Raw genomic sequence first — 22,948 nt, 5'->3', positions numbered from 1 at the left:
TGGGGGTGGACTTTGAGTGGAGCCAGCTGTGAGCTGTGCAGTGGTGGGGCAGGGTGGCAGGGATTCACCACCAGTTACTAAGGGTTCCCTGGTACTTCAATTCCCTGTCTGTATATTCCCCGGCCCCCACCCCCACCCCGCTGCTTGCCAGCAAAGCAGTGTCCAATGCTGTAGGTCACTGAAGCTCTATCCCAGGCGCTCTTGGAAGGACCCTGGAGAGAGGTGCCCCTAGTGTGGGCCTCTCCAGGCCTCCAGCAGGGCGGGCCTTCTGTGGTGGTGGCTTTTTTGGTTTCAGGTTCCTGGGAGAGGGAGGTTATTTTGAGGGACTGGGGGAGAGTAAGTGAACATGCAAATGTGCCTCTCTCCACCTCTCACTTTCAAATCCTCAAACATCTTTGAAGGGGGAGGGGGAAACATTCTGGACTAGAAGGTTCCATGGAGGGGGGCAGGTTTCTTACCTTTGGCCAAGAGACTAGGACAGCTACTTCTTCCCCCTACACCCCTTGAACTTAGCTTCAGGCCCCAGAGCAGAATGAGACCCAAAGAATCCATCTCCCAAAACCTCACAACTGTGGGCCACTAGAACCTACACTAGTGAAATCCCAAATTTAGATACTTAAACATGGGCACACAAATAGTGCCACTGAAATCTCTTTTACTTCGAATCTCTCCTCTTTGTATTTGATGGCCAAGAGTTTCAGCCAATCCAGTGGCATGCCCTGGCTGCCTCCTGACCCAGCAGAGTGGACCACTGTGGGGAACTTGCCTCAGGGATCCATGGGCTCCATACCTATTCTGAGGCTATTCTCTTGGGAAGCACAGAGTAACAGTGACCCTTCAGCCAGCAGAACCCTAGCCCTCCCCCATCTTCACCACAACCTCTTTGAGCCAGCCATAGCCTGGGCTTCTCATTCTCACAAAGGTAGTTGAGGCCACTGGTCCCCAGAGGAGGAAGAACTGATGACTGAGCTTGTGGCTTTGCTGGCCAGACCAGGGCAGCCCTTTGACTTACTGACACTCTCACGCATAAATCCCACTCTTGGGACACAGGCACACACCCTGTACATGTGTATACCTGCTGTGTGTTTGCACACCCACAGCAAGCACAGTAGTGCAGCCATGTAACAATGCAAACAAAATATACTAATGTTACCTCGGGGTTTGCATATTTGTCCCATTCTTTTGTAAGACAAAAGTACATGGTACCTACAGGCCCTTCGTGTACACACAGTTACACACCACCCAGAAAACACACCTCACAGATGCCAACTGGCCAGTCCCATTCATTCATCATTTCTTTCTTTTGTTCCCTCCCTCTTGTGTTCATTCCACAAACACGAACTGAGTGTCTGCTTGTTGCCAGGCACAGGGCAGGATGCTAAATTTTCCTCTATGACCAACAGGCAGCCACTGTCCAACGGGGGACGAAGGAAGGTGCATACGAGTTCCCTAGGCGATGAACACATGCAGTGAACTTGCAAAAGTGAAATTCTGGTCTGCGAAGAGAAGCCAGCAAGAAGCCAACCTGGAAGGAAGGGCCATAGCGGAATGACCTTGGGGGAGGGGCAGACAGAGGAGTTTCGTGTTTAGACAAAGTGGGATTAGGTGAAAGTGATCACCTTTCATTTGATTAGTATGAGAATGTTTCCTGGGGGCAGACAGACAGGCCTGTGGGAGGGTGGGGAACTGCGGAATGCAGGCCTTGGGGCGCTTAGGCTAGGGGAGACAGACCTTCCAAGCATAAATGGCCCTGTGAGACCTTGCAGGATACTGGGAGACCTGGTCACATACAGGGCCAGGTGGGAGTGGGGCAGGGTATGGGGGATGGAACCAAGATAAGACCCTTGTTTCCAGGTGCCTCCCCTAGGTCCTGCTGGGGATGGACCTCCAAGGCTCAATTTCTCATTCATCCAAAGGGAAACTCAGACTGACAGGTTGCAATGAGCTGAGTGACTTCTTTGGCTTTTTATTGGGGTGGGTGGAAAGGTGTGGGGGTGGGGAGAGGGCGGGGCCAGCCCTGTGGCCTAACAGAAAGGAAGTGGGAGAGGCATGGGTGTCTCCTGTGAGGGAGAGCGGTCATCAGGGAGGTCACCCGTGGTCCCCCTCCCTTTCCTCCCCCTTGCCCCTCTCTGAAGTTCCTCATTTCTTTCCAACCCAGGACAAGGTTCTGCCACCCTGGTACTGCCCAGGGAGTGTCAAGGAGGTGGGATTAAGAGTGTCATTCTGACTATGGTGCACAGTCACAATTCTTCAGGTGCTTATGGGTTAATCAGGCTGTTGGGGCACATCCACACAGTGAAAACATCACACACTCCAAATGAACTTGAAGGGCCAAAGACACAAAGACATACTCCTACCTGGATGGTACAGACGCCCCAGTGTTCTGGGGCAGAGAAGCAGCAGAGCAGGCTGTCAGGAGGGAGGTTGAAGGGGGTGGGGAGAGGGCTTTGGAAGGTGGCCATGGGTGTAACCCAGCGTGGAGGAGCTGCTAGGGTGCTGACAGTGAGGAGTGGAGGCAGGGGAAGTGGCCCAGATGCCATGTGAGCATGGGGACATTCGGATGAGGAGAGATGTGTGTGGGCTGAAGCAGAGATTTCCTGGAAAAGGGGCCCTGAGCCGGCCCTGGAGGCTGGGGAAGGTTCTGCTGGCCCCTCCCCCCAGCCAGGACTCTCCTCACAAGTTCCCAGGGTGACAGTTCAGTCTTGAAACTGAAAGCAAAGCTGAACCAAGAACAAACCCACACACAGCACAGAGGCCACCCTCTCTGGCTGGTGGGGGAGGGGCAGGGATGCTAACAAGCACGCAAGGCATGTGGCCCACCTGTCCCTCTGTCTCCAGGCTCTGTAGACACAGCCAGGTCTGAGAGTCTTCTCCCTAAGAGCAGGGTCTGGCCACCCCTGGCCTTGACACCACAAAACCCCGCACAGTGGGACATTTCTTCCTCTGTAGAATGCCTCTTGGAGCTAACTGGCCTGTACTCCCAAGGTAAACTGAGCCTCAGGAACACCCTGCAAGTTCCCATGTCCTGTCACACCCCCTCACAACTCTTTCCCAAACCAAGGGAGTTACAGGGATTCTTCACACTTCTGCCCCACTTAGAGGGACAGATGCTGGTGACCCTGACAGGCACTGAGGCTCAGCCGTTTCCTCTTCCCTCTTCTTCTCCCATTGCCTCCCCCTCTCTTTTAGCTGTCCCTCTCCTTGTGGCCTGTGCTGTGCTGGCACAGCAGAGACCCTCAGGTTGGCCAGCTGTCCCAACCACAGAGTTCAAGGCAGGTGACTTACTCAGAGTCTCCATCTCTCCCTTCTCCCTAGGTTGCCCCTGCAGTTGGCCCAGCCCAGCATGCAGCCTTGAGCTTGGCATAAGCCACCACTCACTCCAACTTTCTACGTGTCCTTCTGTGGCTCAGCGGAGACTCTCGCCTCAAGGTACCTGAACAGCATCTCTTTATCAAGAAAGTGCTGCAGCTACAGAGAGCCCGGGAAATCCCGCTGTCGGCTCTGCTCTGGGAGAAAACAGTATGGCTATTACCCTGCAACCCAGTGACCTGATCTTTGAGTTTGCAAGCAACGGGATGGATGATATCCACCAGGTATGACCCCAGAGAATAAAGCACAATCAGCCAAGGGAATGGACAGGAAGGCAGGCAGATAGCCAGTGAGCCAGATCTCAAGTATCCATCAAGCACCTACTATGTTCGGGGCACTTGGCCTGCTTGCCAGTCAGCATGTGCACCAGATGTTCACTCACACAGCCAGTCAGTCATCCCTGGACAGTCATTTAGGGATCTGGTTGCCCACGTGGGGCTCATACAACCACCAAACCAGCCAAGCAGCTGCTAGGTCAATCAGCTGAGCTATCAGCCAGTCAGCAGCAGGGACTGAATGCATGAAGTGTACACTGACAATCATGCGGGTTTGGGGCCACTACCTTTCACCTTCAGTGTCACAGCAAGGAAATAGCTAGGACAACCAAGGAGTAGGAGGGGCCACTGCCAGCTGGAACTGCAGGGTGGAGTCCAAGTCCTGGCATCTCCAGACTCATGACTGCAACCCAGTTGATGGGCTCTCCATACCGTCTTCTCAGCCTCAACCTGAAGATTCAGAAAAACTGGAAATGTGTTCTTTTGGTGGAAGGAAGTTGGAAATAGGATAGGATAGGCACTCGGGTCCCTTGTGTTCCATACCTTGTGATGCACTGGGGTTAAGAGGGCACATTTTTCCATGCACTTGGATGTCCCCACTGGATGATATCCTGGAATACTTATCAGTGCTCTCCCCATCTCCACCTTCCACACAGTGGAGAAAGAAGAGGTAGCCAGGTATGGTAGTAGGAATGGAAGAGGGGGAATCAGGAACCCTAGGTTTTGATCCTAGTATGGTCACAGTGTCACCTGGCCAAGTCATGTCCCCTACCATGTCTGGCTGCCATCTCCCCTTCTTTGCCAAGAGGATATCTAGCTGAATTATTTCTCAGGACACACCAGCTTAACTCTGATGCTCTATCCTAAATCCTTGCAAGGATGGAAAACCGTCCCATATCTGGCAGCCTACCAAAGGCTGCCCTCTAATGGGCCTCGAGTGCATTGCACCCACAATCCCGTTGCTTCTTTTCCAAGGTTGTTCAATTTTATTGAACTCTGCTGTGCCTAGTCTTGTGGAAGGCATCAGATGAGAAAGGAAGAAATATCTGTCCTTAACGGGATTCTCCATGCTACTTCCCACCTTTCATCCCTTTCTAGTGTGCTCAGCAACTGTTTCTGTTCTTCACAGAGGTTATCCTGCCCTCCCAACCTCCACCCTCAGCAATCTCTCCAGTCCATAAAGAAGCCGAAAGCTAAGGATGCCTTTAAGTTCCCTCCCTTCTCACCTTTATCTAAAACTTTCCCATTCTTATTTCCTTCTCACTGACCTGGTAAAATGATGTATCCCTCTTCCTTCCCAGGGTAATGTCTACCCCTGTACCTTATCTGTTCTTTCTTGCTTTATTCAAAACCTCAAACCATCAATCACTTTTCCTGTTCCTTATCCCCCACCCACTGTGCCCACCAGCCCTCCCTCTCCCACCTAGTCCCCACTCGTCTTTCCAACCTCAGAGATCCTCAGATCCTCTTCTTCAGTTTGAACGTCTTCAGGTCTCCTCAACCCTAAAAGAAAACCTTTACTCCCTTCTAACCCCTTCCTTCAGAATACCACCGTCTTAGGTCCTTTCTCTCCCAGTCCCAAGATAGTCTCCACCCTCTGCTTTTACTTTCTTTACCACCCTTTCATTCTTCTTAGGAAACAATTTTGGTTGTGAAATGAGTACAAAAGAGTGCATAAACCATAGATAGACTATAAAATGAACACATATGTTCTTACTACCCAGGTTAAGAAATAAAATATTACTCTTCTCCTAGAAGTGGCTGATACCTAACACTTAGGAGAACTTACTCTGTACCAGGCCCTGTTCTGAGTGCTCTATGTGTGCTGATCTATTTAAACAACCCTAAGGTATCAATAACATGAGTATCCCAATTTTATAAATGAGGAAACTCACACACAGAAATATTAGGCAACTTTCCCAAGGTCATACTGCCAGTAAGTACCAGAGCTGTTTTCAGACCTAAGTAGTCTGGATCTACATCAGCACAATCCAATACAATTTTCAAGAATGCTGGAATGTTCTGTATTTGTGGTATCTAGTATAGGGTCACTAGTCACATGTGGCTATGGAGCACTTGAAATGTGTCTAGAGCAGTTGAAGAAATGAATTTTTAATCTTTTCAAAATTTTCATTTACATTTAAAGTCCTCCTTGGCTAGTGGCTTTCATATAGGACAGCAGAGCTCTAGACACTGTGGCCTTAGTCACTACACCTGATGCCTGCCTGAGTTCATCCTCATATCTTTTGTAACCTGTCCTGGGACACTCCCCTCCAGCACTGCTCTGAAACCACTCCAGCAAGGGAAACTGCCCAGTGGTCAAATCCAAAGATGGTTTATAAATTTTCACTTTTCTGAATCTGCCAGAAATATTTGACAGAGGGAACCATTCCCATTCTTTTTTTAATGAAGCAAATTTTAATGTCTCATTGAAAGAAAATTTGAAAAATACAGAAAGGTAGAAATAAAAGGGAAAAACCATCCTAAGTCCCACAACCAAAATATAACTATTATTACCATTCTGGTGTATTTTCTCTATATAGAACTTTTTTTTTAAAGAGAGAGGAGAGAGAGAGAGAGAATTTTTTAATATTTATTTTTTTTAGTTTTTTGGCGGACACAACATCTTTGTTTGTATGTGGTGCTGAGGATCGAACTCAGTGCCTCACGCATGCCAGGCCAGTGCGCTACCGCTTGAGCCACATCCCCAGCCCGAGAACTTTTTTTTTGACTGTGGTGCTGGGGATTGAACCCACATCCTGGGCCATGTGAGGCAAGTGCTTTACTCCTGAGGTAACTCCCCAGCCCACTATATAGATTTTTTTTAAGAACAGGGCTCAGAATATAGCTCAGTGGTAGAGCTCTTGTCTAGTATGCCCAAGGCCCTGGCTTCCATCCCTAGCACCAAAAATAATAAACTAGACATAGTAGCACACACCTGTCTTAAAACAAAAAAGTAAAAAGGGCTGGGAATGTGGCTCAGTAGTTAGGCACCCCTTGGTTCTATCTCCAGTACCAAAAAAAAAAGGACTGGGAATGCATCTCAGTGGTAAAGTGCCCTGTGTTCAATCCCTATGGCAATAAATAAATAAATCCCAGTTGTTATCCTCCCTTTTTTTTCTTTGTCATACTGGGTATTGAACCCAGGATGCTTTACCACCAAGCCACATCCCCAACCCTTTTTTTAAAAAAAAATTTTTTTAGCTGCCAATGGACCTTTATTTCGTTTATTTATATTGGTGCTGAGAATCAAACTCAGTGTCTCACACATGCTAGGCAAGCACTGTGCCACTGAGCCACAACCCCCAGCTCCCTTTTTATTTATTTATTTTTTATTTTGAGACAGTGTCTCACTAAGTTGCTGAAGTTGACCTCAAACTTGCAATCCTCCAGCCTCAGCCTCCTGAGTCACTGAGATTACAGATGTAGGCCACTATGCCAGGCTCACCTGACTTTAGATTGAACCCCTCATCCCTGCTATCAACTAATCCTTTTCCACCAGCCTCAGAATGAGCCTAAACTTTTTTTTTTTCTTTTAGTACCAGGGATCAAACTCAGGGGTGCTTAACCACTAAGCAATATCCCCAGCCCTTTTTTTATATTTTATTTATAGAGACAGGGTCTCACTGAGTTGCTCAGGGCCTTACTAAGTTGCTGAGGCTGGCTTTGAACTTGCAATCCTCCTGCCTCAGCCTCCTGAGCTGCTGGGATTATAGGCATTCAGCATAATGCCCGGTGAGCCTAACCCTTCTCATAGCCTGAACTCTAACTCCAGGCTGTGGATTAATCCAACCAGTTAAAACTGCTTTCTGGGACCAGGGCTATAGTTCAGTGGTAGAATCTGTGCTTAACATGTACAAGACCCTGGGTTTGGTCCTAGATACCAGGCATACACAAATGCTTACCCTTGGTTGAATGTAGGTGGTGCCAAGCTAAGCCATCTGTATTAGTCAAGAACTAACGGCATCAACTAGTGAGGCTGGATCAAGAGCAATGTTATCCTCAGCCCCCTGGTGGCTCCAAGAATTAGGAATTACACAGAATGCCAAAATCTGATAGGGAGGGCTTCCCAAAGAGGTAATTGGGCCTTGAAACAGATCCCTGTCTTCTTTACAGCTGGAAGACCCTTCAGTGTTCCCGGCTGTGATCGTGGAACAGGTACCCTACCCCGAATTACTGCACCTGTACTCAGGACTGGAGCTGGACGACGGTCACAATGGTGTCATAACAGATGGGACCTTGTGCATGACACAGGATCAGATCCTGGAGGGCAGTTTTTTGCTGGCAGGTCTGTTTCCTTTATGGACAGGGAAGGTGTGGTGGAGAGAGGGGTTCTCTCTTCAGGGAATAGCAGCCCACAAAGGCTGAACCCGAGCAGAATAGAAAGGCCCCCAATGAAAGGGGGTGCCACTTCATAGAAAAGGAACCATCTTAATGCATTCACATACTGTAGATGAGATTGGGACAAGGAGGAGTGGAGATTAGCTGAGGGGGTGGAGAATTAGGGCAGGAGGTAGACGGCTTCTTTTCCAGCTTTCCAGTAGGGTCCCTGTGACTCCTCTACTTACTACTCTGTTGACCTGGGCTGGCCCTGGTTCTAGCTGTATTGTGCCCTAAGAGAACTCTTCTCCCCCCTCCCATGGAACCTGGAATCAGATGACAATGAGGCCACTTCACATACCGTGTCAACCACTGAAGTCTTACTGAATGTGGAATCTCCTAATGATATCCTGGATGAGAAGCAGATCTGTAAGTTTGACCCCAGGGCCTTGACTCAAGGCAACACAGCTGCCTTTGAAAATGTTGCGTCCGTGTAGTGGATTCCGAGGCACACGTGCAGGCAGGCCTAGGTGCCGACACCCCACCCATGTGCATATGAACAGGCCTGAGCTGGGACTCGTAAGGCAGGGGTATGAGGGCACTGGAGACATGGAGAAAATGGCCAGGGTGACTTTTGGGTTTTTATCCAATATTTAAGTTGTGGTAAAATATGTATTAAATATACCATCTTATTCATTTTTAGTTTTATAGTTCAGCAGTGTTAAATATATTCCCATTGTTGGGTAACCATCACTACCATCCATCTCCAGAACTCTTTGCATCTTGTAAACCTGAAACTCTATCCCCATTAAATGACTTCCATCCCCTAACCCCCATCCCCAACCCACAGCAACCACCGTTCTACTCTCTGGGTCTATGAATTTGACTACTCTCCATACCTCATTTAAGTGGAATCATACAGTATTGGTCTTTTGTGACTGGTTTATTTCACTTAGCATAGTGTCCTCAAAGTCCATCCATGTTGTAGCCTTTTCAAGGCTGAACACTGTTGTCCAGGGGGTTTTGGGGCCCTTCTGTTCTCTTACTTGGCTCCTGGGAAGACTAAGAAACACAGGACCTAGCTTATTGAGAATTGTAGGAGGCTTGGTACATCTTCATCCCTCCCCTGTTAATGGAGGCTAGACCCTAAGAGGTCTCAGATGCTTGCTGATCCTCCCTGGCTCCCAGCCCTCCAGGAGGTTCCCAAGGCAGATTCCTCCCAGCACCTTCTCAGGCAAATGCCCTACTGCCACAGGAAGGTTCCCCCTCAACTTCCCTTGCCCTAGGGGGTACTGTGATGCAGTGAGGGGAAGAAAAGCCCTGGATCTGAAAGGTAAGAGATCTCATCTTGCCTCTCACTAATATTTGGCCAGGATACCAAGTGCCCACATGTACCATGCAGCAACTTGCTGTAACCTTGAGCACAAATTTTGCCATCTTTGGATTGGTCTTCGTTTCCTCATCAGGAAAGCAAAGGAATTGGGCTCACTGGTTTCTAAGGTCTCTTTGAGTTGTCAAATAAGTGAAAGATCAAATCAAGGGGGCCTGTTACCCTGTATGCTACCCAGAACTTTCCCACTGCTGGCAGTGGGCTATAAATGTGGCAGCTGTGATTGAGGCCAACTCATGCTCACAGCTCTGCAGATGTTTCTGCCCTTCATGGTACAATACTCCTGAGGCATTTTCAGGTATGACCTATGTCTAGGGCTGTGGGGAACAGCACACCAACCCTCCCTAGGTGCCCCCAATTCTTGGGTTCAGCAGTGCTGGGAGACCACTGTCCAGCCCTGCCTAGGCCCTGTCCACCTCAGACCTTTCTTCTTGCAGTCAGCACCTCTGAAATGCTTACAGACTCAGACCCTGCTGCAGCCATCACTCTGCCCAACTACCTGTTTCCTGCCTCTGAGCCCGATGCCCTGAATGGGGCTGGTGACCAGGAAGATCATTCTCTGGAGGGAAGGGTCTCCAGAGAGGAAAGTTCTAAGAAGACTGGAAAATCAAAGAAAAGAAGTAAGGAGGGCTGGGGTTGTGGCTCAGCGGTAGAGCGCTAGCCTCACACGGGTGGGACCCTGGGTTCGATCGTCAGTGCCACATAAAAATAAATAAGTGAAATAAAGGTATTGTGTCCAACTACAACTAAAAAATAAATATTTTTAAAAAGAAGAAGTAAGGAGAGGAGGGGTGTATGTGTGTCCCCAGGGGGTGGGCAGTGGGGCCAGGGAAACTCTAAGGGCTGAATGAGCTGAGGCTCACAGATACATTAAGAGGACCTTTCTCTGGTCTGGCTGAGATGGATTAAAAGGCTTCCCTTCTGTAAACCTGGCCTCATTGGTGGGCCTGCCTGAAGCCTGACAGTCCCCTTCTGCTTTTGTCTGCTGAGTATATGTGTAAACTCCCCAAATGCCAACAACCCCAGTGGGTTGAATCCTAGGCTGAGAGTTCAGACTCCAGGCCTGGACCCCTGGTCTGGCCTGGACCTCTGGGGCCTCTGCCTATAAAAAGTGAGTCATGCCATGTGCTTATCTCCCTTCTGCAGAGCTGATGAACCCCAGCCATATATGAGAGAGGACTTTGGGCTTTCCCAAGCTCTGGTGTTATTGATTTACTCAAGATGATGGCTGGCTTATACTGCCTGTCTTATATTGTCTTAGATTCGCTGTCAACATGGCAACCAAAAAGCCTCAGCACCACACTGACCTGCATGACAGTGGCACTTGTGGGCTGTCTCTCCACTTCAAACATTTAGGCCAGGCACACCCTGTTCTTATGAAGGTGCCTCATTTGCAAGCATTACATTTTCCTACATCCTATTGGTAGCCTTGTTACCAAGCTACCTTAGGGGACTGAAAATGAGGGTACAGATACTCACAGGCTATGGCTGTAGAGAATGATTGGCCTCCAGCCTCAGTGTCCTGGCTCCTCCTGGTTGGTCCTATCACACGCAACTTGGCTAGCTCACCATAGCCTTAGCCTCATCCTGTTCTTTCACCTTTCCTCTCACAGTCCGGAAGACAAAGGGCAACCGCAGTACCTCACCTGTCACTGACCCTAGCATCCCCATCCGGAAGAAATCAAAGGATGGCAAAGGTATGGCTGAGACTCAGGGGAGGTGGGAAGGGGGCCCCATAACCTGCTGCCAGGGATCCTAAGCCGCCCCTCACCACCTACCCCTCTGCAGGCAGCACCATCTATCTGTGGGAGTTTCTCTTGGCGCTTCTACAAGACCGAAACACCTGTCCCAAGTACATCAAGTGGACCCAGCGAGAGAAAGGCATCTTCAAGTTGGTGGACTCCAAAGCTGTGTCCAAGCTGTGGGGAAAGCAGAAAAACAAGCCTGACATGAACTATGAGACAATGGGGCGGGCCCTAAGGTAAAAGCTGCTGGGACACAGACTCCCTGCCCTAGGGGAGACACCAAGCTCTTCCCAAGGCATCTCTCCCACTTGAATGGAGGCCTGATCAATCCTTTAAGGAAACAGGTTTCATAAATCTCCCATTTGCTTGCCCCATGCCCCCTCTGGGAGGAAAAATCAAATCACCTGTTGCATCTCTGTCCTGGAAGAATAGTGCCCCTGCCCCTGCCACCAATTCTAAGAAGGGATTTCTTCACATTCTGTAAGCCAGAGGCCCAGAGAGATGGCCTTGAGTTGCCCCAGAGTTAATCTCTCAGGCTAGGGGACTGCTGAGTCCCCTGCCCCCTATCTCCTCATTCATATTGCTATTCTTCATTCACTGCATGTTGTCAGCCATGAAACAGGCTGGGGTTGACACTGAAACATCCTTTTAGTACAACCTTTAAGTCCACAGAGGGAAACCTCAGAAATGTCATAAAAACCTTCTGTGTATCCCTTCCTGGCCCCTGAGTCCCTACCTGGCTCCCTGACCAACTTCAGCCTCATGCCTGCCCTGCCCTGGAGGGTGGTGTGTTGGGACATGGAGAGTGAAGTTCTCCCCACTCAGTCCCTGCCTAACTCCCCACTCCCTGCCCATTGTCCCCCAGATATTACTACCAAAGAGGCATCCTGGCTAAAGTGGAAGGGCAGAGGCTGGTATACCAGTTTAAGGAGATGCCCAAGGATCTGGTGGTGATTGAAGACGAGGATGAGAAAAGTGAAGCTCCAGCAGCACCGCCACAGGCCTCCACTTCCTCCACTTCCTCCACCAACACCACCCGGAGGGCCAGCTCCAGGGTCTCATCCAGAGCTGCCACCCACGGCAAGGGCAGCCCTTCCTGGGAGAAGCCAAAAGTTCAGCATGTAGGTCTGCAGCCATCTGCGAGTCTGGAATTGGGACTGTCTCTAGACGAGGAGATCCCCACTACCTCCACCATGCTTGTCTCCTCACCAGAGAGCCAGACCAAGATCACCAAAGCCGTGAGGTGAGGGTGCCAAAGTAATTATGAGTCTTTCCATAGTCCCTTGTGTTGGGGGTCAGTTTTCAAATTCTTGCAAAGCTCTGCGCTGTCTGTAGTCTTGTGGGATTCTCATAGAACCCCTGGGAAACCAGTGGAGCATGTCAAAAGGAAAGGTGACTTGCCCAAGGTCATGCACCACAAAAACCCCAAAGCAACACTTGACCTGGGGGGCTTCTGCCAGTGGGGACTGTTCCTGTTATACCAGAGTGCACCCAAAAAAGCCATCAGGGGTTTCCATACCTGGGCCCATCCTGCCAAGCCTCTACTCATATGTAAGAAAACATTACAGATAGACCTGCTCTGCCTTCCAAGCCTCCCTAGAAAGCTCTCACTACTTCTTCTCCATGTCACTGGGATTCCAGTCTTCTCTGAAAAGGCTGGACTTTGAGTTATGTCTGCACCTCTTGCTACTTTGGTTTGGGTCCCTGGGATGCTCTTTCAAATAAGGGAGGCAGGCCAGGCACCATGGTGCATGCCTGTAATCCCAGTGACTCAAGAGGCTGAGACAGGATGATGCAAATTCAAGGCCAGCCTGGGCAACTTAGTGAGACCCTGTCTCAAATTTTTAAAAAGGGGGCTGGGTATGTAGCTCAGTGGTAGAGCACCCCTGGGTTCAATCCCCAGTACTGCAAAAAAAAAAAAAAAAAAGGTCTTGGGGAGGGGCAGTAGAGTGGTCTATGGGGCTACAACTTCTAGATGCAAATCCCAGCTATGTGGTATTGGGGCAAGTTGCATGACCTGTCTGGGTCTCAGTTTCCTCAAGCTGTAAAATCAGATTCTTCTTAGTTCATGGGCTGTTTTGAGGCTTGAAAAAAATGCCACATGCCAATCATTTAGAATGACCTCTGACCTGAACTAAGTACTCAATAAATGTTAGCTGGAGCAACAACACATGTGCAAAATGCCTGCCACTCTGTCCCTCTTGTGCCCTCCTTCGTAGCTGGTGGCAGGGTACCTCCTGCTTTAACAAACTTTATTTTCTGTCTCTTCTCAGTACTTCTTCAGTGCCCAGCAACATCCACCTAGGAGTGGCCCCTGTGGGGTCAGGCTCAGCCGTGACCCTGCAGACCATCCCGTTGACCACAGTGCTGACCAATGGGTCTCCTGCCAGTACTACTGCTTCCACTCAGCTCGTTCTCCAGAGTGTTCCTCCTGTGTCAACGTTCAAAGACACCTTCACTTTGCAGGCCTCCTTCCCCCTGAACACCAGTTTCCAAGAGAACCAGGTGGCAGCACCAGGGACCCCCCTGATTCTTAGTAGCCTCCCCCAACTGCTGGCTGGGGCCAATCGTTCAACCAACCCAGCACCACCCTCGGCCACAGGTGCTGGACCAGCGGGGCCCAGCTCTCAGCCCCCTGGGACTGTCATTGCTGCCTTCATCAGGACTTCTAGCACCACAGCAGCCCCTGGGGTCAAGGAGGGGCCACTGAGGTCCTCCTCATATGTGCAGGGCATGGTGACTGGGGCTCCCATGGAGGGGCTGCTGGTTCCTGAAGAGACCCTGAGGGAGCTTCTGAGAGATCAGGCTCATCTTCAGCCACTTCCAACCCAGGTGGTTTCAAGGGGTTCCCACAATTCGAGCCTTATGGGAAACCAGACTTTCTCTTCCCCTAGCCGCCCCACTGTTGGGCTGACCCCTGTGGCTGAACTTGAGCTCTCCTCAGGCTCAGGGTCCCTGTTTATGGCTGAGCCTAGTGTGACCACATCTGGGAACCTGCTGACTAGATCCCCAACCCCAGCCTCCTTCTCCCCATTCAACCCCACCTCCCTCATTAAGATGGAGCCCCATGACATGTAAAGGAAGGCATCACCAGTGTGACCCATCAGGTGAAGCTGAGCAGCATTTTCACACAGACTGACTTAAGTAGTGTACTTGCCCTTACATTTCAGTGGGATTCATTACACCTGAACCCCAGTCCCCCGGCCCTACCTGGCATCACCATGGCCAAGCTATGCTCACTTTGAGCATCCCTGGCAGCAGACCATGGCCTTCAGGAGCACTAGGGGATATGCTCTTGGCAGGATATTGGGCTGACTTGGTGATAGAGGGAAAACCCCTGAGCCAGGGAGAAATTTGGGGCCAGGGCATGGGGGGTTTGTGAGAAGAGTCTGGCCTGACTGCATCTCACTGTCTACATTCCCTATGCAGGGAATTTACTATCCCGTATGTGAATATCTCTGTATGTATTTGTGTGTACTTGGGGTTCTGTATCTTCCGTTTTGGGGGGAAGATGGGGGTGTAGCTGTGAGGTCTTCAAGGGGTGGTGTGTTCCTCCAAGGGTCAACCACAGAGATGGGGATTTTTTTAAAAGGAAAAGAATTCTGTAATTACCTGTTCAAGCCAAGATTTGGTTGCTCTGAGACTATAGGGTACTGGTTGGGTCCCCCAAACCTGGAGAGATGTCACAGAGCTGGGATGGGTCCAGGTAGGAGAGCTTCAGTGGGTCTGTGTGTTGCAGAAGACACATGCCTAGGGGACAAGAAGGCTGAGTGGGATTGGACACAAATGAAGAAAGAGAAGAGAACTCAGCACTGGATGTGACCCCCACAGGCTAGACCAAGACTCTTTTCCTAGAGTTTGCCACATTGCCTGCCAAAGTCATCGATGCTGGCGGGTCGCAAACTTGCCACCTCAAAGTGCTTTGCTGAAGGATTAGTCAGGGAAAAGCACACCTCTAGAGTCAGACCCAGCTACAGGGTCTCCAGTCAGGACTGGATTGGTTGAATGTTTGTGCCCAGGACTTGAGCTGTTGGTGTAATACCATCCTTCCACCAGACAACAGCCTCCTCTGGCACACCACCCTAGTGCCCCATCCTTGGTTCCTTCTATATTAATTTTGACCCTGAGATTTTTCTAGCTGTCAGGCATTGCTGGGGCTAGTCAGTAGACAGCCCAGCCTGGGCCTGCCTCCATTCCTGCCTGTGGGCGTGTGCTGTGTAGTGCCTGCTCTGCAGTCTCTGCTGCCCGTCCTGCCCTCTCACCTCAGAGGTGTGCCAGCCCACTCCCACAATGCCTACCACAGACCTCCGGTGGGCTACTGCTCTTCATTTCCAACTTTTTGCACCTAATGCTGATTCCTTCTTCACCAAGAAGACAGGAGCCAGCAGGCATGAGTTATCTCCACATGGCTCCCTTTCTCTTTCTGAGGCTTGGGTGCCCTTCCCTTCTTTATTCTTTGAATCCACTTGCCACTCCTGCCAAGTTTGGGGGCAAAACTAAGAAATGCCTGGAAGCAACTCTGGTGAATTTGGTTAATGTGAATCAGTGCCTCAGGACTTTTGCTCCGTCCTCGGCACAAAACCACCCACTTGATCTAACTACCTCCCCTGGCTGCTCTTTTCTCTCTTTCCTGTCCTTATTCTCTCCCACTCGCTTCTTCCCCAGAGAGGTGGCCATGCAAGTGCATTTACTATGTTTCTAGCAGTTGGCATTGAAGTGCCTTTTTCTAATAAAATCAGCTTATTATGGACAATTTCCTGATGGTTGATAGTAAGCATTTTAAGAAAGGGTTATTGTTTAAGAAAAAATTGCACAAAGGCATAGCATGGATTAGGGGTGATCCTGCCCCTGACTGAAATGTGGCTTCTACCTGCCCACTCCTGCTCCACTCTATAGAAACATGTCATCTGAAGGTCTTCAGTACCCTATAGTGAAATCAAATATCTTCTCCACAGTTCTCGTCACAGTAGCTGGGCTCTCCTTCCCCCAACATCCTTTCTCCATGCCTGTGCCGGATCCTTATCTGACACTTCAAATGTGGGTGTACCCAAGGGTCTTGTCATTCTCACGGCCTGGCTCTTCCGGGTGAGAATTAAATCTAGAACTCCAGTGCCTGCTTTTTCTCCTGAGACCCTGGCTCACATGTCTAGGGATATGCTGAATGTTTCTCTCCAAATATCTGTCAACTCCTCTATCAAATGTGGAACTTTAAATTCTTTCCACACACAAAATCAAACAAAAGGCCATCATGACTTGCCAATGTCATGACTTTCTAAGCTTCAAATTTCAGAGCTATCTGATGGCTGTCTTCACTTGACCTTGTCCCCATCCCGGCTCCTGAAGTCCAGAAGGTTTGCAATGCCTCTCAAACCTGGCCTGCCTTCCTTTCACATTCCCAGAGCCTCCAGTCTGGCTCATACTACCCAGAGTTCCCCCTACTCCAAACATCAACACCCTGCTCAGTGTGATCTGTCTAACCACCTCCCATCTATCAGGACACCAATCCTATCCTTTCCCCACTAAAAAACCTTCAGTGACTCCTCCTGGTTCACAAGTAGTGGTGATACTTAAAATATGTCCCCAATCCTTTCTAGATGCCCAGCATTAAACCTCTAGTTGCTAATTCATGAGGCAGTCCAGAGGTCCTGTGGGAAGAAAGTGGGAGTACTTGGAGAGCTCAGAGAAGGAACTCCAGAGGGATTTTAAGTCTGGTGTCAGCCCCACCTTTGGGCAAAGCCCAAGTCCTTGGCCCTTCACCATCTGGTCCTATCTAACTTTCCCAGTCCACTGACACTGCTCCTTCCTCTGCCCCAGTGGATTGATCTGTTGGTCTTTGAACATCCCTCCATTCAAAATTTCCCAACTCCATGCTTTTCCTTTACTGGGTTCTGCTTAATCCAAATGCTCTTCCTATCCCCTAGTACCAACATGTCTGTCTTCAAGACTCAATTTCATGGAAGCCGCCTCCCCAGACCAGCCTATCATTGAGTTCTTTTTTTTTTTTTAAACTCATTGCATTTGCCACTCTTTAGACAACTGATCATGAACAGCCTGTGACGGCTCCTCTATTACAATCAGAAACTGTTACTTAAAGCTTCAATGACCTGATTCTATTTAGTCTCCCCATTCAGTGTATTCCCTGATAGGCAGGGGGGACTGTAGCACACATAGAACAGGGCACACTACAAAGCAGATAAGCATCAACAAATGGTTACTGATAGAGCTGGTGGGAGATGGGGACCAAAGTTTTGAGGTAGGTTACCTCTGACCTTCCCACTGCACAGGCACTCGCCCCAGGTGCTCCACTGCCCAGGGCCTGCCCTCCCTGGCTCAGTGCCCTCATGGTACCCCCACCACACCCCCATCTAAACACCCAAGACTTGTTACTACTTTCAAAGTCCTTTTCCCCTAAAGAAACTTCCCTGTCCAGTTTCTTTCCTACTTAAAGTGTTAAAACAGCTAATCTGATAAACTAATCTGTGCTGGTATAGTTATGGGAAAGGGCTAGAGGAGAACCTCAGGAGAGAGGTTCTTTTTAAACAGTTAAATGACACTTAACCAGTCATGGGACAACAACATCCCTGACTTTGCAATGGTTTAAGGGAGTCAGGAGTCAAGCAATGATCCTCACCTCCCAGCAGCTGATGTGTCACCACTTAGTCCTCGCTCCCACAGCACTTTGTATATACCTCTTATTGTAGCACATAGCACAATGTAGTTCTTTAATTATGTGTTTATTATGTATGTTTCCCCTCCAATAGACTGTGAGCTCCTCAAGGACAGGGACTGTGTGTTAGTCACTGATGTATCCCCCAGCGCCTAGCACAGTGCCTGGCACACAGTAGGTGCTCAATAAATGTTTATTGAAAGGATGGATGAGTCCTGATTCCAATTATGGTGACTTCTGCCCTATACTATGGCAAGCAAGAGGAGACAGAAGGATAACCCATACTCAGGAGATATGGCAGCATGTTGATCCATCATATAACAACACTGCAGGCATCTATTTCATTTGTCAACATCTGTAGCTATCCCATGCACAACAAGGTCCACAGTATTTCAGAGCTGTTCTCAGCTATGCTTTGCTGCCTATCACCCAGTGCCATAGGCTCTTGAACTGCCCTTTACCACTGTCTCTTTCCAGGGACTGCCTCACTATTATTTCCTCATGTCTGGGTGGGACTGAGTGGTGGAAATGCAGGGCCCCGGTGGACAAGACGGGACACTTATTCTGACGGCCACAAGCCTCCTGACCCCATCAAGTAATCTGAAAGAGCCAGTTGCCTCTGGCACCAAAGCTCCCCCTGCCCAGGCCTATGATGAGCCAACTTTTGCGTCCTGGGGTCCCAGTCTCCGAGAGCCTAGGCCCTGGCGCCCGGACATGGGGCCGATGTCCAGCAGGTGGCGCTGTCGAGCTGGCAACGGCGGGCGGGCTGCCCAGCGGCGCTCGGGAAGGAGGGGAGGTCAGGGCGGGGCCTACCGCTCTTCGAGGAGGCGGCCGCGGCCTGCGCCTTCCCGTACCTCGTCTGTGCCCCCGCGCCCCCAACTATCCCTGGGCAATTCCAGCCGAGGGCTCCATTGCTCTGGAGCTTCGAACTTTCCCTTCCGCCTCTGCCCCCTCCACTTTCGGAGGGGAATTTAGCAGTCCATTAACTGCCTTCCCCCTATTGGCCAATCGTGCTCTGGTCCCGCCCCCGAGCCCTCCCTCCCCCGGCCTTGCGGACCAGCAGGTGAGCACGCGGCGAGCCTGGCCTCCCGCGCTGCCCGCCGCAGGCTCTGGGACCACTGGAGCAAGCCCTCGGCCATCTCCACCGTCCCCTCTTCAGGGCCCCGCGTCTGTTCCACTCCCTGCCCCAGACTGCTTTTTAACTACACTTTTCACGCATCACCGCTTTCTACCTTGAAATCTGAGAGAGATCGAGGCGCCCATGACATCCATTTGCCCGCGGAGGGCCCTGTCCGCCTGCGGCGCGAGTCCAGGCTCCGGAAGGGCCGGCGCCAAAATGAGGAGTCCGCACCCAGAGTCCCGACGCTGGGGTGACCAGCCCCCTCTGCGGTGGAAACCCCACCTCTAGGGGAATACGTGGAGCCCCGGGCGACCCCATTGCAGGGTCCCTTAGGCCCGTGCATTTTGCGTGCCCCACTAGCAGCGATGCAGGATGCCCTTGGGCAGATCCCACCCTTCCTAAAACATGTCAAGACTGGACACTTAATACCTAACAGATTTCCCGGTTATTAGAGTATGGAAGAGGCAGGGATGTACTGCCAATTCACCCCTCCACTACCCCACATCATATAGTGATCTGAATATTGTCCTCTCAACCCTAAAGAGGAACATTCTGGTAAGATCATCATTAAACTGTAGGCTTGCGACCTTGACTCTGAGGAGGAACTAACTTCAGCTAAACAGCCCTGTTTTGTCCTCAGTGTGATTCTCATTGATCTGGAGGTCGGGAGAGTACCATTTGACAGATGGAGAAATGAAGGGCTGGGAAGATTAGGTCCTCAGTCACAGTGGGCCTTGGTAGTAAGTAGTGGTACTCTTTCCCACACTACAGTGGAAGGATTAGGAGACCATTTAATAAGAAGTCGCCTATGGAGATGTGTATACCTCCTGCCTTGATGATTACAACCTGGCAGAGAAGGGCAGTAGAACTCTAGGTGGAAGGTAAAGTATGAAAACAAAACTGTTTAGTTCCACTTTAACTCCCTTCCTTTCTTAGTCTCCAAGTCTTTGTTCAGATTGTCCCCGGTTCAAACATTCTCCCCTGCCACCTCTAATACCTACTATTCTAAAGCCTGCAGTGAACAAATCATATTTTTTTTACCCATTTTTCAGAAACAAGGAGAGTTGGGTGTGGTGGTGCACACCTGCAATCCCAGCAACTTGGGAAGATTTCAAGTTCGAGGCCAGCCTAGGCAACTTAGCGAGACTGTGTCTCAAAATAAAATCCATGATATAGCTCAGTGGTAGAGCGCCCATGGGTTCAATTTCCAGTATATTCCCCCCCCACACACACACACAAAAAAAAAAAGTGGGAGAAGAAATTGTAAAATCAACCATGCCTTCAGAGTAGCTGGGTAGCTAGAAACCAGAACTGTAGAAGGCCAACACTGCAGGGTGCAGGGGAGACACTGACCAAAGGGCCAGGGCAGTGTGATCAGATGTGCAGCCAGGTGGGTGGTCCAGAGCTGGAAGGACAGTCAGCAGGCAGGTGACTTTTTATAGGGAGGATCATTCCCCATAACTACTAAAAAGATGGCTCTTCCCCTGTCCTGATACTCTCGTAGCAAACATAATGCTTAGGCACAGCCTCCCAGACCAACACAAGGTAAGCCAGATATTCTGTTTTCCCCCCAGCCCAGCCCCTGGGACTTGCTCCTGCCTTTTCTTTTCAGATCACGACCCAGTGACCCAAATGTTCATGAGCCAGTGCACGTTGCCTTCACCCTCTGCACCCCTGGGGACCACAATAAAGAGGATCCAGGATTTCCCCATTTACTGAATCTAGATGCCCATCTTAACTCCTGAAAAGCCTCAAAGGGAAGAAGAGTAAAGAGAGAAAGGAGACAGAGGCCCTGACACAGATTTTTCAGTATGCAAGTGTTTTTGACTCCATAGCCAGTTTTGTTTAAAATGAAACATAAAGAGCAGCCAGAATACACACCCAAATGCAAAAAAGTAAAGGCAAACATAAAACAAAATAAATCACACAATACCATGAATCCCAACAAACAAAAAATTAAAATCCAAAACCCCTCAACTTTATATATATATATTTATATATATATAGTTTTGTTTTTTTGTTTTTGTTTTTTAAAAAGGGAGAACAACTGTTCAAAACCAACTGGGCAGGGTGGTGGGGCTGGGGAGCAGTCCTACAGAAAGGGGGCCCAGAAATTCCCCCAGGAACAAAGAACAAACACAATACAAAGAAAATAACCACCAATGCTCCTGAATGGGTCAGGAGCCTCCAGAGAACAGATTGTCCCATCCTCAAACTGGCTTTTTTTTTCTTTTTCTTTTTTTTTTTTTTTTTTCTATTTTCTTCTTTTGTTGTTGTTGTTTAGCACCTGTACAATAAAACTGTACCATCTCCAACCAGAGCCAGCCATAGCAAGGCCCTTCTGCCTTTGGATGGTACATACTCTCTACAAGGATTGTTCGGAAAAATAGCAATTGGTAGAAAAATAAGAACAAGAGTGGGAAAGACAACACCACAGAGGGGGCGGGGACAGGGAAGCAACCCAAACTCTTCCCTCTTTCTCCCTGAACAGATCCAGCACTGGAGGCCCAGGGGCCCCGAGGCCAGACAGGAGGCCTGGTGGGGCCACATGTGCAGCCCAGGGCTCCAAATGGGAGTGGAGTCTGGGCTGGAGATTGGTCTCCTGCCCTTGCCTAGGGAGCAGCTGATGCCTGATTTCACATATGGCAGTCAGTCCCACAGCCCTCTACAAAATCCAAAGGAGAATGGCAGAGGAGGGAGCAGAAAGGGGTGCTGCAAGTCTGGGAAGGGGCAGAGGTAGGGGGTGAGGGCTGGGAGATGAGAGGCTCAGTATCTTGAGAGGGGGAGGCCAAGATGGGGTGGTGTAGGTGGGGGTACAGGGGGAAAGATGCAAGAACAAACCCATATTGTGCACTCTGAGGGGAGCTGTGAAGAAAGCGGGAGGAGGGTACCCTCACCCCTCAGACCCCTTAACTCCCCTTTATTAGAGTAATTGAAATGAACCCCTCACCCTACAATTCTCTCCCCAGTAAACAGGAATCTCAAGATGGGAGGAGAAAAACTGGCAGGGGGAGGGGGAGCACCAAAGCCTCGGGATTTACCCCCAGCCCCCCAGCTCTGGGCCAGCAGCAGCCAGCTTCCTTAATCACAAGTTGATGTCTCCCAACCCAGCCCCCTCCCCAGTGGGGAAAAGCAACCTGGGAATCACTCTTAGAGGGAGGGAGCAGCCCCAAAGCTTATCAAGAAAGAAAGAGAAAGGAGATAAAGAAAGAGAAAGGAGGTAAAGAAAGTCCCTCAATACAACAAGTTGTCTCAAATCGTCACAGTGATACAGACTTATCAGAAACCAATGGAACAATACAAATTAAATACTAATAAAATAAATACTATGGAAGACAGAAGAACACAGGGGGACGGAGGGGGGTGCTCAGATTTGGGCTTTTCTGATTTCTCCTTTGGACAGGCCGCAGCCATCCAGGCCCACATTTGGTCTTGGTCATGCACAAGGAGGCCAGTCCAAGGCACCCTGGCACCACTTCCCACCACCCCCAGGGACCTCCCATCTTCAGACGTGGAGTTCAACTTTCCACCCCCATCACCAACCACAACAACAATGACGATGACAGGGAGATGAGAACTAATGTAACCAAAAAACAAAAAAAATCCAGTCACTAATGCTGGCATTGATAAGGCGGCTTCTTGTTGGTCCGTATTATTGCCTCATTCTGCAGTCTGGTGCTCGGTGGGGGGAAGAAATGGGAGGTGAGGGAAGGGTGAACTTGAAGGAGAAAGAACAGGGAGGGGCTGTTTTCCCCGTCAACTGTTCCAAGACTGGAATTCCACCTCAGACCCTAGGAGCCGAAGCAGCTCGGGCTCATAGGGCACTAGCTCCACAGTCTCAGAGGAGCCTGGGGGAGATCTGTCGTCCAAGCCACCAGGCCTCTCCTCAGGGGTAAGCAGCTGACTTGAGGCCACCTGCCGGTAGAACTCGGCCTTGGGCAGGGTGGTGATTTCAAAGTGCGGGAACCGGGCCTGAAAGATTCTGGAAGAGAGCTTCAGCCGCTTCAGGACATCCGTAAAGAGGAACCAGTTGCAGGGCCTAAAAAGGCAAGGACAAGAGTC

The 22,948-nt window shown here is 49.9% G+C and overlaps 2 protein-coding genes across 10 annotated transcripts in view; one reads left to right on the top strand and one right to left on the bottom strand.

Moving 5' to 3' along the window:
* Elf4 (E74 like ETS transcription factor 4) overlaps window positions 1–17,971 on the top strand; it is a 41,027-nt gene extending 23,056 nt beyond the window's left edge. For 2 of the 5 annotated variants that reach the window (XM_027940029.2, XM_027940030.2), the window contains exons 2-9: window positions 3,316–3,593; window positions 7,761–7,932; window positions 8,301–8,393; window positions 9,792–9,974; window positions 10,968–11,051; window positions 11,143–11,335; window positions 11,965–12,342; window positions 13,373–17,971. In XM_027940029.2, the coding sequence (XP_027795830.1) occupies window positions 3,522–3,593; window positions 7,761–7,932; window positions 8,301–8,393; window positions 9,792–9,974; window positions 10,968–11,051; window positions 11,143–11,335; window positions 11,965–12,342; window positions 13,373–14,177 (1,980 nt within the window). In that variant the 5' untranslated portion in view covers window positions 3,316–3,521 and the 3' untranslated portion in view covers window positions 14,178–17,971. Of the gene's footprint in view, window positions 1–2,086; window positions 2,255–3,315; window positions 3,594–7,760; window positions 7,933–8,300; window positions 8,394–9,791; window positions 9,975–10,967; window positions 11,052–11,142; window positions 11,336–11,964; window positions 12,343–13,372 lie in introns of those variants that run through there. The other 3 variants (XM_027940031.3, XM_071606335.1, XM_027940032.2) reach the window with 3 other exon arrangements.
* Window positions 17,972–20,842: 2,871 nt separating this feature from the next.
* Window positions 20,843–22,948, bottom strand: part of Bcorl1 (BCL6 corepressor like 1) — a 68,260-nt gene continuing 66,154 nt past the window's right edge. For all 5 annotated transcript variants that reach the window (XM_071606135.1, XM_071606132.1, XM_071606133.1 and 2 more), the window contains one exon: window positions 20,843–22,925. In XM_071606135.1, coding sequence (XP_071462236.1) covers window positions 22,643–22,925 — 283 coding nt within the window. In that variant the 3' untranslated portion in view covers window positions 20,843–22,642. The remainder of the gene's footprint in view (window positions 22,926–22,948) is intronic.

The sequence above is a fragment of the Marmota flaviventris genome, chromosome X, assembly GCF_047511675.1.
Source record: "Marmota flaviventris isolate mMarFla1 chromosome X, mMarFla1.hap1, whole genome shotgun sequence".
In the NCBI taxonomy this organism is placed as follows: domain Eukaryota; kingdom Metazoa; phylum Chordata; class Mammalia; order Rodentia; family Sciuridae; genus Marmota; species Marmota flaviventris.
The sequence above is the reverse complement of the archived record's forward strand: the minus strand, read 5'-3'. Positions and strand labels throughout refer to the sequence as shown.